Here is a 14,779-nt window from a genome sequence, read left to right as displayed (position 1 = left end):
CATATAAAAAAAATAACTCAGGCTCAGTAAAGTTTCAGAACACAGAATACGAGAAAGGCCACACTCTATTAAAGAAGGGGCTGAGAGGAGACATCAATGAGCCCTGGAAGACAGATTTTCAAGGATAGTAAAGTAACCAATAGCTGTTGTATCTAAAACATACAAAGCTGAAGCATCTGTCACAGGTTGACCAAAATCTATATTAAAAAAGGATCTTTGCTAATCTCCCAGAATTCAAAAGGTCGAGTTATATGGGAGACAATAATCACCACTAATTACACATCTCACTTTGAGCAGAAAAACATCTAAAATACTAAATACAGATCTAGCAAGAAACATGAATTAACTTTACCTGGATGGAGGTGAAAAAAAGTCATAAATATATTCTATCATTAATAACTCATGAGGGAAAGAGGCCCTGCTCCTATAATGAGGAAATCCATCCAGAGTGGTGAGTGAGTGGCTGCCCAGCCGAACAATCTCGGGGAATGGAGTCCAGACCCCCTCCAATTACCTAAACTTTTCTGGCCATCTAGCGGGGCATCTTCCTGGATACTGGCTTTCTTTATTTACCCTATCCCAATCACCTATGAAAAGGCACAGGATAAGAGAATGGATACAAAAACAGGATCCAACATTCTACTGTTTACAAGAAACATACCTCAACCTCAAAGACAGACACTACCTCAGAGTAAAGGGTTGGGAAAAGGTTTTCCAATCAAACAGACCTAAGAAACAAGCAAGTGTGGCAATATTAATATCTACCAAAATTTATTTCAAACTAAAATCAATCAGAAGAAATGGAGAAGGACACTTTATACTCATAACAGGAACAATTCATCAGGATGAAGTCTCAATCCTGAATATCTATGCCCCTAATTAAAAGCACCCACATATGTAAAAGAAACATTACCAGAATTCAAATCACACATCAAACCCCACACACTAATAGTAGGAGATTTCAACACTCCTCTCTCACCAATGGACAGGTCAACCAGACAGAAACTTAATAGAGAAATAACAGATTTAATGAATCAAATGTACTTAACAGGCATCTATAGAACATTCCACCCAAACAGGAAAGAATATACCTTCTTCTCAGCATCTCATGGAACCTTCTCGAAAAATGATCACACACATACACGGTAACAAAGCAAGAATCCACAGATACAAAAAAAACTGTAGTAACCACCTATGTCTTATCAGATCACCATTGAATAAAATTAGAATTTAACAACAATTCCACTCCCAGAAAGTCTACAAACTCATGGAAACTGAACAGTCAACTACTGAACCACCCCTGGGTCAAGGAAGAAATAAAGAAATTAAAGACTTCCTTGAATTCAACGAAAATAAAGACACAACATACCCAAACCTATGGGACACTATGAAAGCAGTGCTAAGAGGAAAGTACATAGCACCAAGTGCCCACATAAAGAAAACAGAGAAAGCTCACATTAGAGACTAAAAATCACACCTGAAAGCTCTAGAAAAAAAAGCAGACTCACCCAGGAGGAGTAGAAGATGGGAAATAATCAAACTGAGGGCTGAAATCAACAAAATAGAAACACATAAAACAATCCAAAGAATCAATGAAACCAAAGAGCTGGTTCTTTGAAAAAAAAAAATCAACAAGATTGACAAACCCCTATCCAAACTAATCAAAAGGCAGAGAAAGAACACTCAAATTAACAAGATCAGAAATGAAAAGGGGGATATAACAACAGACACTGAGGAAATTCAGAGAATCATTAGGTCTTACTACAAAAGCCTGTATGCCACAAAATTGAAAAATGTAAAAGAAATGGACATTTTTTTAGATAAGCACCAAATACCAAAATTAAATCAAGACCAGGTGAACAATTTAAATAGACCTATAAGTCGCGAGGAAATAGAAGCTGTCATCAAAAACCTCCCAACCCAAAAAAGCACAGGACCAGATTTTAATGCAGAAATCTACGAGAACTTCCAAGAAGAGCTAATACCTATATTCCTTAATGTGTTTCACATAATAGAAACAGAAGAATCATTGCCAAACTCTTTTTAAGAAGCTACAATTACCCTGATACCAAAATCACACAAAGACTCAACCGAGAAAGAGAATTACAGACCAAACTCACTCATGAACATCAATGAAAAATTCTCAATAAAATACTAGCAAACCGAATCCAAGAACACATCAAAAAAAAAATCATCCATTATGATCAAGTAGGCTTCATTGCAGAGATGCAGGGCTGGTTCAACATACGAAAATCTATCGATGTAATCCATCATATAAATAAACTGAAAGAAAAAAACCCATATGATCATTTCATTAGATGTCGAAAAAGCATTTGACAAAATTAAACAGCCCTTTCTGATAAAGGTCTTGGAGAGATTAGGGATACAAGGATCATACCTAAATATAATAAAAGCAATATACAGCAAGCCGACAGCTAACATCAAATTAAATGGAGAGAAACTCAAAGCCATTCCACTAAAATCAGGAACAAGACAAGGCTGCCCACACTCTCCATATCTCTTCAATATAGTGCTTGAAGTTCTAGCAATAGCAATAAGACAACATAATGGGATCAAGGGATTTCAATTGAAAAGAAAGAAGTCAAACTTTCGTTATTTGCAGATGATATTATAATGTACATAAGTGGCCCCAAAAACTCTACCAGTGAACTCCTTCAGCTGTTAAATACCTTCAATGATGTGGCAAGATACAAGATCAACTCAAAAAAATCAGTAGCCCTCCTATACACAAAGGATAAGAAGTAGAGAGGGAAATCAGAGAAACATCACCTTTCACAAGAGCCACAAATAGCATAAAGTATCTTGGGGTAACACTAACCAAAGAAGTAAAAGATCTATTTGACAAGAACTTTAAGTCTTTGAAGAAAGAAATTGAAGAGGATACCAGAAAATGGATGGATCGCCCATGCTCTTGGATTAGTAGGATCAACATAGTAAAAATGGCAGTTCTAACAAAGGCAATCTATAGATTCAATGCAATCCCCATCAAAATCCCATCAGAATTCTTCACAGACCTTGAGAGAACAATAATCAACTTTATATGGAAAAACAAGAAAACTCAGGATAGACAAAACAATCCTATACAATAAGGAACTTCCAGAGGCACTACCATCCCTGATTTCAAACTCTATTATAGAGCTACAGTAATGAAAATAGCTTGGTATTGGCAAAAAAACAGATATTGACCAATGGAATCGAATTGAAGACCCGGATATTAATCCACAAACCTATGAACACCTGATTTTTGACAAAGGAGCTAAAATATACAATGGAAGGAAGAATGCATCTTCAACAAATGGTGCTGGCATAACTGGATGTCAACCTGTAGAAAAATGAAAATAGATCCATATCTATCACCATGCACAAAATTCAATTCCAAATGGATTAAAAACCTCAATATAAATCTGACCACACTAAACCTGATGGAAGAGAAAGTGGGAAGTAGCCTGCACAGGAGACCACTTCCTACATATAACCCCAGTAGCACAGACAATGAGAGCAACAATGAATAAATGGGACCTCCTGAAACTGAGAAGCTTCTATAAAGCAAAGGGCACTGTCATTAAGACAAAAAGGCAACCTACTGAAAAAGAGAAGATCTTCACAAACCCCACATCAGACAAAGATCTGATCTCCAAAATATATAAAGAACTCAAGAAACTAGACATTAAAATTCTAAATAACCCAATTAAAAAAATGGGGGTACTGAACTGAACAGAGAATTCTCAACTGAAGAACTTCAAATGGCCAAAAGATACTTAAGGACATGCGAAACTTCCTTAGTGATCAGGGAAATGCAAATCAAAACAACTTTGAGATACCCTCCTATACCTGTCAGAATAGCTAAAATCAAAACCACCTATGATAACCTATGCTGGAGAGGATGTGGAGTAAGGGGAACACTCATCCATTGTTGGTGAGAATGCAAACTTGTGCAACCACTTTGGAAAACAGTGTGGCGGTTTCTCAGGAAACAGGGAGTCAACCTACCTCAGGATCCAGCAATACCACTCTTGGGAATATACCCAAGAGATGCCCAATCATACTACAAAAGCATTTGTTCAACGATATTCATAGCAGCATTGTTTGTAATAGCCAGAACCTGGAAACAACCTAGATGCCCCTCAATGGAAGAATGGATAAAGAAAGTGTGGAATATATACACATTAGAGTACTACTCAGCGGTAAAAAACAATGACTTCTTGAATTTTGCATGCAAATGGATGGAACTAGTAAACACTATCCTGAGTGAGATAACCCAGACCCAAAAATATGAATATGGTATGTACTCACTCATTAGTAGATTCTAGCCATAAACAATGGACATTGAGCCTATAGTTTGTGATCCTAGAGAAGCTAAATAAGAAGGTGAACCCAAAGAAAAACATATATTTATCCTCCTGGATCTTGGAAGTAGATAAGATTTCCAGCAAAAGTTGGGAGCACGGCGGTATGGGTGGGGTGGGAGGAAGGGGAGATGGGGAGAGAGAAGGGAGAAGGAGAGGAAGGAGAGGATTGGGGAGACCTTGGGGGAGTAGGATGGTTGAGATGGAGGAAGGGTGGATATGGGAATAGGGAAGAAGGTATCTTCATTAAGGGAACCATTTTAGGGTTGGCAAGAGGCCTGGCTATAGAGGGGATCCCAGGTGCCCACGGGGATTCCCCCAGCTAGGTCCTTGGGAAGTAGAGGAGAGGGTGCCTGAACTGGCCTTGTCCCATAGTCAGACTGACGACTTTCTTGAATATCACCATAGAACCTTCATCTGGCGACAGATGGGAGATAGAGACAGAGACCCACATGGGAACACTGGACTGAGCTCCCAAGATCCAGTTGAAGAGCAGAAGGAAGTCAGGACCGTGAGGGGTTGATCCACCCACTGAGACAGTGTGTTTGGTCTAATGGAAGCTCACCAAAGTCAGCTGGACTGGAACTGAATGAGCATGTGATCAAACCGGACTCTCTTAATGTGGCTGGTAATGGGGGCTGACTGAGAAGCCAATGATAATGGCACTGGGATTTGTCTCTACTGCATGGTCTGGCATCTTCCTAAGCCTGGATGGCGGGGGGGGGGGGGGGGGGGGGGGGCTTGGACTTCCCACAGGGCAGGGTACCCTGCCTTCTCTTAGGACTGGGGGAAGGGGGAGGGTGAGTGGGGGAGCAGGAGGGAAATGGGAGGAAGAGAGGAAGTGGAAATTTTTGAATGGTATTATTTATAAAGCAATAAAAACAAAGAGTGACCTGAGCAGTTCATGGTGGCTATTAATGCCATAAAAGCTCTTTCCAAACAACAATAAAATAAAATAACTCATGAGGAAATAGTTCAAAAGTATTGTTTGCAAATATGAAGAAATAAATAAACTAATCAGCTACAAGCAACACCAGTGGTTATCCCTATATAAGCCTAAATTAGAAGAAATGTCTGGCAAGGGTGTGGCTAAGGCCTTTCTTATTTTATATTTTTTCATTTTTTTAAAAGCCATCTTTTTTCATTTTACATACCAATCCCAATTTCCGCTCCCTCCTCCAGTTCCCTCCACTACCCCCCATCCACTCCTCATAGAGGGTAAGGCACATTGCTTTGAGGAAGGACCAAGGCCCTCCCTCCCTCCAAAAAGAATGGGTTCCAAAAAGCCAGTACAAGCAGTAGGAATAAATCCTGGTCCCACTGCCAGTGGCCCCACAGTTTGCCCCATGGCTAAGGCTTTTTAAAGGAGCCTTGTCCGTCTAGCTGACTAAATAAAATCCTGTAATACGCATATTAAAGTTAACTTAAAGAACTCACAGGAATCACTGCATCTTTGTTTTTGGAAAATAAACAGAATGGGAATCTCATAGTTTTAACAATTATCCCTGTGTGTGTTTAGATAATTATGATGCATCCATAAAAACATTCACATAAATTAAATACAATCTAACACTATCATTTATACATTGTCTTCATATAAATTATAGCCAATATTGAACAAAGAAGCAATAAATACTTCAGGGAAAAGTCTTTGAAGTCAAGAGGCTCAGAACCACAGGTAGAGAAGTAACGGTCCTGAAGTATTCTGCAGAGGGCTGGGTATGCTGGCGCACACCTTTAGTCCCAGCACTTGATATAGAGACAGGCAGCTCTCTGTGAGTTCAATGTCAGTCTGCTCTACACAGCCAGTTTCAGGCCAGCTAGGGCTCATAGTGAGACCCTGTTGCAAAAATAAAACAACAAAAACTATGTAGAAAAAATGTCACTGTCTAACTTTGAGGTAGTCACAAGAAAGGTTTAAAAGGAGAACTGGTAACATAAAAAGAAGTTGATCAAAATACACAATTCTTACATTTTTCCCAGCCCTGTGTTTGAACAGAACTGTGGTACCAAGAATAACAATGACATTGTACTCTGTTTTGACATGTTGAATTTGAGATACACGTGGGAAATCACACAGAACAATTCTATATTTCTTGTAATGAAAATTATAGATCTTAATAACCTTGTTTCTACCACATGTATCTACATATATGGATAGAGTCTCAAATTTTTAAATTTTTAAATAATAGCAGTATTATTAAAAGCAGTGCCATTACAAAATGTCAATTTGATAGCTCTTTTTCTTCTGGCTTTTATATTATATCCACTACACTTACTATATATCAAGTTACTTGATATATTCTTAGGTGATTGCCACAATATTATAATAAATACGTACACTTTCTCTTAAAAGTTTTTACTAACTTGTAAAATTTGATTTATTATTTTTACTGTGTTTTCACAGTACTGGAGATTAGCCCTTTTATTACGTTAAATCATGTAAAACATCTACACTGCTCTAAATGCTAGCTTCCAACTATTCTTACTTCTGCTTGATAAGTACTTTTATTAATTTGGTTCACTACTTCATTTCACCCTTTAAACAGAAAAAAAATTCTGGACTATTTATGACTTATATTCTCAAAAAAATAAAATCACTGTAGAGCTATGAAGGTTTTCTTCATTTGAGACTGGCAAAATATTTCACCACATGGTTGAACATGCCTTCAATCATCTGACTGTGTTTTTAGTCAGCATTGTGCCAATACAAATAGAACTTGCTACACTTCCATTTTTAATCTACTTATTTTCATCATATACCTTCAAGAGATTGCTTTTAAACCAAAAATGCAGGTTTTTAAATTCTTCCTAAAACAGTCTTGATCTAGCCCCACACTTAACAAAAAAATTACTAAGAATGTGGCTCTTAACATCATAAGAATGTCTATATCGTGACTCGAATACCTACTAGCTGTCTGACTTTGGACAAACCATTTATTTAACTCTGTTCTTTATTTTTTGTCTGCAAAAATGAAAAAAACAACAGCACTATCATCATATTTACATGAAGAATAAATGTACTCTACCTGCTATGTGCTTAGAGATAAGTAGGGCATCATAAATGGTGCTGTCATCTACTAGACATTCAAAATAGTTAATTTAAAATACCAAAATAATTGAAAAAAAATAAAGTAGTTAATTCATCATAAGCCTTATCACAATGAAGTACATGAAGTTGGTTTAATAATGTATATGGGTATGGATATGAAAAACAAGATATACAAATTCAAAATGGTACACTTGTACAAACACATCTCAAACTAGTGCTAAAAATTTCAATCTGATTATTTTTTTAGAATACTACTGTGCCCATATAAATAATCTGTACTGAGTTAAAGAGTAAAGTCTACCTTTCCTCTAAATAACTGACTCCTAATACTGGTCCTTCTGTCCAATTTTCTTAAAATTGTGATTTTCTGCTTCAAAGAACAAAAAAGCTACTTGCAAACATTATCAGAAATTAGTCTAATGGTGACATTTAGCTAAAAATATATTAAGACTGTTATATAGCATGCTATATAAAGAAAGAGAATTTAGCCAGATATGGTGGCACACACCTTTAAGTCCTGCACTTGAGAGGCAGAGGTAAGAGGATCTCGGGGAATTCATGGCCAGATTGGCTTAAATACCAAACTCCAAGACAGCCAAGTATACATAAAGAGACCCTTTACAACAGAAAAGAGGGAGAGAGAACACTCCAAGAGAACACTCCAGACTACAAATGCAGGGATAAAATAAACAAACCATTTTACATCAAAAGCTCAAGAGATTTATTTGTGCTAAGTAGCATATTCTTAGTACTTAACATTCATTTATTAAATCAATTCATTTCTGTGACTTCAAAACAAAGGTTCAACTATAGCCATGTATTTTTTAATAGTATTAATCACATATTATCAAGTTCTCAATATATAACTGAAGTATTTACAATGTATTAGGATCCACTGCTGGCACTGAATTGTTTTAATCTATACTTTGTATAAAATGTTATAAAATTTTACCATATTTAGATAACTATCTGCATTGATTCATTCAACCAAAAAAGTACAAAAGAAGTAGATAGATGACATTACTTTTTCCATTTTCAAGCACAATGAAAAATAAATAGATTTGTTACTAAAATTATGAAGCAAGTGTTTAGTATTTATATTTGGAGTTCTTTATAACAATTTTTTTTAAAGATTGTGCTATTCTGAAAAAGCAATAATCAATTAATTTTAAAGAACCAGTTAGATACACAATTGTCAATAATATATATTTTTGCTATATTACTAGCCTTACATTAAAAGGCAAATTCACTTAGTAGATTGCTTTTCAATTTTTGCTTTTTGGTTCATCTATTATTTCGTTACTTATTGTGTGTGTGCACACATGCAACAACACATACGTGGAAGTGAGAGGACAATTCTGGAGAGTGGGTTCTCTTCCTCTACCATGTGGGTCCTCAGGATCCAATTTAGGTCATCAGGTTTGGTAGCAAGGGCTATTACCTTGATCAGCAATTTCAACCAGGCCCTCAAAGGCTTATTTTCAATAAATACTTATTTAGAAGAAATCACTCATATTTGGTTTCTAGCCATAAATAAAGGACATTGAGTTTATAATTCATGTTCCTAGAGAAGCTAAATAAGAAGGTGATTCCAAAGACAAACACATAGGCATCCTCATGAATATTAACCTTCATCAGGCGATGAAAGGAGACAGAGACAGAGACCCACATGGGAGCACCGGACAGAAATCTCAAGGTCCAAATCAGGAGCAGAAGGAGACGGAGCACGGGCAAGGAACTCAGGACCACGAGGGGTGCACCCACACACTAAGACAATGGGGATGTTCTATTGGGATCTCACCAAGGCCAGCTGGCCTAGGTCTGAAAAAGCATGGGATAAATCCGGACTAGCTGAACACAGCGGACAATGAGGAATACTGAGAATTCAAGAACAATTGCAGTGGGTTTTTGATCCTACTGCACGTACTGGCTTTGTGGGAGCCTAGGCAGTTTGGATGCTCACCTTACTAGACCTGGATAGAGGTGGCCGGTCCTTGGGCTTCCCACAGGTCAGGGAACCCTGACTGCTCTTCGAGCAGATGAGGGAGGGGGACTTGATCGGGGGAGGGGGAGGGAAATGGGAAGCGGTTGTGGGGACGAGGCAGAAATCCTTAATAAATAAGTAAATTTAAAAAAAAAAAAGAAATCATGTAGAAAGAACATTTGGTTTGGTTTATTTTTCTACAGCCAGAAATCTAATACTAAATAAAATTAGTCTACAAGTATACTTGACTGCTTTTCTTTTTTCCACAAAGACTAACTAGAGAATGAGACAGCTTTGTAACTAGATAAAAATAGCTAACATTTTTATTGGCTTATTACATGCTAAGCACCATTTTAAGTGTCTCTCTCTCTCTCTCTCTCTCTCTTTCTCTCTCTCTCTCGTTGACAAAGCTGTCCTGGTTCTACAGACAGACAGTATGAAGACAGTAACTTTTGTGAGGAGTGAGGCCAATATTCTAACCTAGTACTGGTCATGCTACCAGTCCTCTTATTTTATAAGAGTTTAATCATAAACAAACAATAAGAAAACAGTATTCTTAAAACTCCCTGAAATCTTTCTTACTGAAATTTTACAATGCTCATAAAAAAATAATTCATAAGTCAGCTTTCAACAGTTACTTTACTACTAATATTGCAAAAAAGCTTTACTTAGAAAATAATAACAAAAACAAACAAAAATCCTTTCAATTCAGTTATGATCTGGAAAGTACTTAAATGTGAGAGAGAAGCTTTTTCTTCTTGAGCACTTAGAATATACTCAGTATAATTAACACAGTTTTAATTTAAGTACTATATAACTACAGGCTGCTAAAATTCATTTCATGGGCTTACAAAATGGCTTGGCAAGTAAAGGTGTTTTCAGACATGGTCAAATGTCCTGGATCCACATGGGAGAAGACACACACCAACTCAAGCAAGTTGTCCTCTGACAAGCCTATCCCCAACACACATACAGCACACACATACACCTATGTACATATATACAAAAGAAAAACAACAACAAAAGAACCCAGCCCAGAGTATAGTAAAGAGCCTTCTAAGTAGCAGATCAGGTGAGAAGCTAAGCCACAGGCAAAGTGAACTACCAGTGTGATTGATACAAAGCCTCTAAATCTTTAATGTAAAAAAGCATCAATATGCTGCCTTTAAAATCAGAGAAAATAAAGCACATATTTGATATACAATGTCTTTCTGTATACTGTGACTATGTGTTTCTCTTATTGGTTGATGAATAAAGCTGTTTTAGCCAGTGGCCAGGCAGAATATATCTAGGCGGGAAATCAAAACAAAGATAGGGAGAGAAGTCAGAGTCTGGGGGACACCATGTAGCTGCCAGGGAAGCAAGATGCCAGGGAATCATTGGTAAGCCACAATCACATGGTGATACACAGATTACTAGAAACGGGTTAATTTATAAGAGAGAGCTAGCCAGTAAGAACCCTGACCCATTGGCCAAACAATTGTAACTGTTATTAAGCCTCAAAGGGCTTATTTCATAAGCGGCTGTGGGGCCCTGGTGTGCAGAGAGAAACTGGTCCAGTGGGACCGGCAGGACAGAGAAAAATATCCATCTACACATAGGGATTCTGACCTGTGGGTAATGCAGAAACTTATAGACAAACAGAGGTATCTAGTAGATGAAATACTTTAAAGTATCAGGATACCATGACAATTTTCTCTAATTGTGATAACTCACAACCAATATCAATAGTGAATACTTGAGATAACAACTAAACAGTTCACAGACAAAAGCATTTGCTGTCAACAGCTTTCAGAAAATTTTTCTAATTCCTGACCCACAGGGTAAATGACTGAAAATATCAACAATAATACCAAATATACCAAATTTAAGTCAAATCAATCACATGCACACGCACACGCACACACACACACACACACACACACACAAATACCTAGAATTTATATGTATGTAGTCACCAAAGAAAAGATAATACACTCAAAGTGATAAATGGTTTTGTTATATTTGTAGCATCTATGTATCAGTTAATAGGAAATAAACATTTTTATAATGAGTTCACTGGTAGAAAATCTACCTTGAAGATCTAAGACAATGCTGTGGTATTTACACCATAAATGTAATTGTTCAGAGAGTAGAATTTAGCTAGGTGTAGTGGCACACACCTTTAAACCTAGCACTCAGGAGGCAGAGGCAGGTGGATCTCTGAATTTGAAGTCAGCCTGATCTACATAGTGAATTCCAGGACAGCCAAAACTACCTAGTGAAACCGTTCTATTTAAAAGCTAATAAAAAAGAAAGAAAGAAAGAAAGAAAGAAAGAAAGAAAGAGAGGGAAGAAAAAGGAAAAAGACAGTAAGACTTTGTTTAACCAGAATTTAATTCTCTTATTTGACAGAAAACACAGTTAAGAAATTAGAACTTTCTTGGGAGGCAGAGTCAGGTGGATCTCTGTAAGTTCAAGGCTAGCCTGGTCTACAAGAACTAGAGAGCTAGTTCCAGGACAGGCACCAAAGCTACAGAGAAACCTTGTCTAAAAAAAAAAAAAAAAAAAAAAAAAAGGAAGGGAGGGAGGGAGGGAAAAAAAGAAAAGAAAAGAAAAGAAAAGAAAGTAGAGCTTGGGGCTAGAGCGGTGGCTCAGAGGTTAAGAGCACTGACTGCTCTTCCAGAGGTCCTGAGTTCAATTCCCAGCAACCACATGGTGGCTCACAACCATCGGTAATGAGATCTGGTGCCCTCTACTGGCCTATAATACATAAGCAGGCAGAATACTGTATACATAAAAAAATACATAAATAAATAAAAAGAAATTAGAACTTTAACAGCTATATCTTTCAAACTACATATACAAAGTATTGATACATATCATGATATATTTTAATATAGTTATATTCTTATGTTTACATAAGTTATTAAATTCATGCTATAGCATTTCCTTGATAAAGATAGTTTTAAAAAGGTAATACATATAATTTACAAGTTATTTGTTCCTAGTTAGAGATAATCCCAATAAATTTGCCACTCTAACTTCAAGGCTAACTAAAGTTAAAGCTATCTAAAGATAACAGTGGAAGCTGGAGAGATGGCTCAGCGGTTAAGAGCATTGCGTGCTCTTCCAAAGGACCCGAGTTTGATTCCCAGCAACCACATGGTGGCTCACAACCATCTGTAATGAGGTCTGGTGTCCTCTTCTAGCCTGCAGGCATATATGTGAACAGAATATTGTATCCATATTAAATAAATATTAAAAAAAAGATAACAGTGAATGCAGACTAACAAACTGAAAGGCCTGTCCTCAACAGAAGAGTGGTGATTACCCCTGCTTATCATACGGAGTCTAGGAGGCAAGCTGCTGTGGACTGAGGTGTAGCTCACTAACCTATGTGTGAGGACACAAGTTCAATACCTAAAGCATTATCAAAATGACAATTAAAAAGCTAAGATGCATCACACGTTGCCAGTTTTAGGACAAATTGTCAAAAAAAAGCTTTCAATCCATTGTTATTCAATGAAAATTTAGTATGGACATTATTCCAAAGAGATGAAATTAGAAATTAAAACTTCACTTTAACAAAATCTCCAGGTGATTGGTGCACACAATCAAATTTGATGCCTTTGGTACAAAGAATTGAGGCACCGAATACTTTCTAGAAGTGCATGAGTTCCTCTGCTTTCCAAACACTCACACTCAGTTCAGCCCTACCAACAACACACAGCAATCAACTGAAGAGGACAGTACCTTGAGCACTTGGACTTGACCTTCTGTAGTGATCTCTGGCAGCAGCTCACAAAAGGATTGGCACAGACCTACTGCATACGTCTAAAATCCAAGCAAAGGTCAGTATGTGTGTAAGAACACAGCTGAAGTATAAATGAAAGGCTTTTTAGCCTTTTATTCTACTAGGGAATTTATACTAATGGTCTAAGCAAACAATTTCAATTAACACCCCTCTTAGGAAGAATGAAGAAAGATTATAGCTAATAACTTTACTGATGCATTGATTTATGAGTATGTGTTTACATATATAGTGCAATTTCTGTGTTCAATAACAGTGCAACTCTCTGCAGTAGGGAATACTTATAAGGAAATAAAATTTTTACCCCCTAAAGTAACAAACAAAATCTGAACTGTGGAGATATGAGCAGCGGGCTGCTTCCCGCCACCCAGCTAGCTTTACCCGAAATAATAACATGCAAATTGTATTCTTTTAAACACTGCTTGGCCCACTATATCTAGCCTCTTCTTGGCTAACTCTCATATCTTGATTAACCCATTTTTAATAATGTGTGTAGCACCACGAGGTGGAGGCTTACCAGGAAGGATCTTAACCTGCGTCCATCTTGGGAGAGGAGAGCTATAGCGTCTGCCTCACTGCCTTCTTCCTCCCAGCATTCTGTTCTGTCTACTCCGCCTATCTAAGTTCTGCCCTATCCGGCCAAGCAGTTTTCTTTATTAATTAACCAATGAAAACAACAGATAGACAGAAGATCCACCTACATCACTGAACTTTGAAAAGGCACCTTCTGATACCATACAAAACCAAAAATAATATATATAATTATTAATAATGCAAAAGCTATTCCAACATACCTGTAAAAATTCTGTTGATGATAAAAAGATATAGCCATTGATGATCTTAAAGCAGGTTCTGAGATTCTCTGAACTTAGTTCTGCCAAAACAATAATTATTTTTTAAAAGCACAAATTAACTAGCTGTTCAAAATATAAGTGAAGTGATGATGATTCATTTTAGTTCAAACAAGTTGCTATAGCAACATGAAGCACTTGAGTTTGAATTTAAGCATGATTACTAATTTGATTCTGACTTTCTATGGTTCCTGTGGCAGCAAGCATGCAGCTTACCGTTCGCAAGGCAGCTGGATGGAAGCTCTAGGACAGAAGATCAGACAGGATTGACAATGTTTTACCATCAGAAAAATAAAAATAAAAATTTCTATAAACAAGTGAAAATGAAAAACTAAGTTTCAACAAGGATAGTGGCACACAATTTATAATTCTAGCACTCAAGAAGTTGAGGCAGGAGGACTAGCCTTAGTCCAATGCCAGCTTGAGCTAAGAAAAAAAACTAACTTACATACTTCTCTTTATAAATGTTTCTGACTATACTCTAGTCAGTATTTATAAGTTAGTCAGTATGTAAAAGGGCTTCATCCTGTTCAGGAGATAGTTTAGGATAACAGCATAGGGACTCGCCAGACTGGCACTACATAAGACTCCCAAGTTACAGAGTCAAGCTAAAGAAGCCCTTTACCAGAGGATAAAGGGAAGTGGACAGCATACTTCCTTTCATTCCCTACAATGACTAAAAGACAAGCTTCTTCTCAGAAATCAGGAGTAAGTAACAATTGACACTGCCTT

General features: G+C 37.0%; 1 protein-coding gene across 4 annotated transcripts in view; it reads right to left on the bottom strand.

Annotated features, from left to right (window-relative positions):
* Ipo11 (importin 11) overlaps window positions 1–14,779 on the bottom strand; it is a 168,501-nt gene that overhangs the window by 66,639 nt on the left and 87,083 nt on the right. For 3 of the 4 annotated variants that reach the window (XM_041663574.1, XM_041663575.1, XM_041663577.1), the window contains 3 exons: window positions 14,264–14,290; window positions 13,991–14,070; window positions 13,139–13,219 (listed from right to left, as the gene is read on the bottom strand). In XM_041663574.1, the coding sequence (XP_041519508.1) occupies window positions 13,139–13,219; window positions 13,991–14,070; window positions 14,264–14,290 (188 nt within the window). The remainder of the gene's footprint in view (window positions 1–13,138; window positions 13,220–13,990; window positions 14,071–14,263; window positions 14,291–14,779) is intronic. The other variant, XM_041663576.1, reaches the window with a different exon arrangement.

The sequence above is a fragment of the Microtus oregoni genome, unplaced genomic scaffold (assembly GCF_018167655.1).
Source record: "Microtus oregoni isolate MIOR12 unplaced genomic scaffold, Mior012 000014F_ref0000157, whole genome shotgun sequence".
Taxonomy (NCBI): domain Eukaryota; kingdom Metazoa; phylum Chordata; class Mammalia; order Rodentia; family Cricetidae; genus Microtus; species Microtus oregoni.
This window is presented reverse-complemented; position numbering and strand designations above follow the sequence as displayed.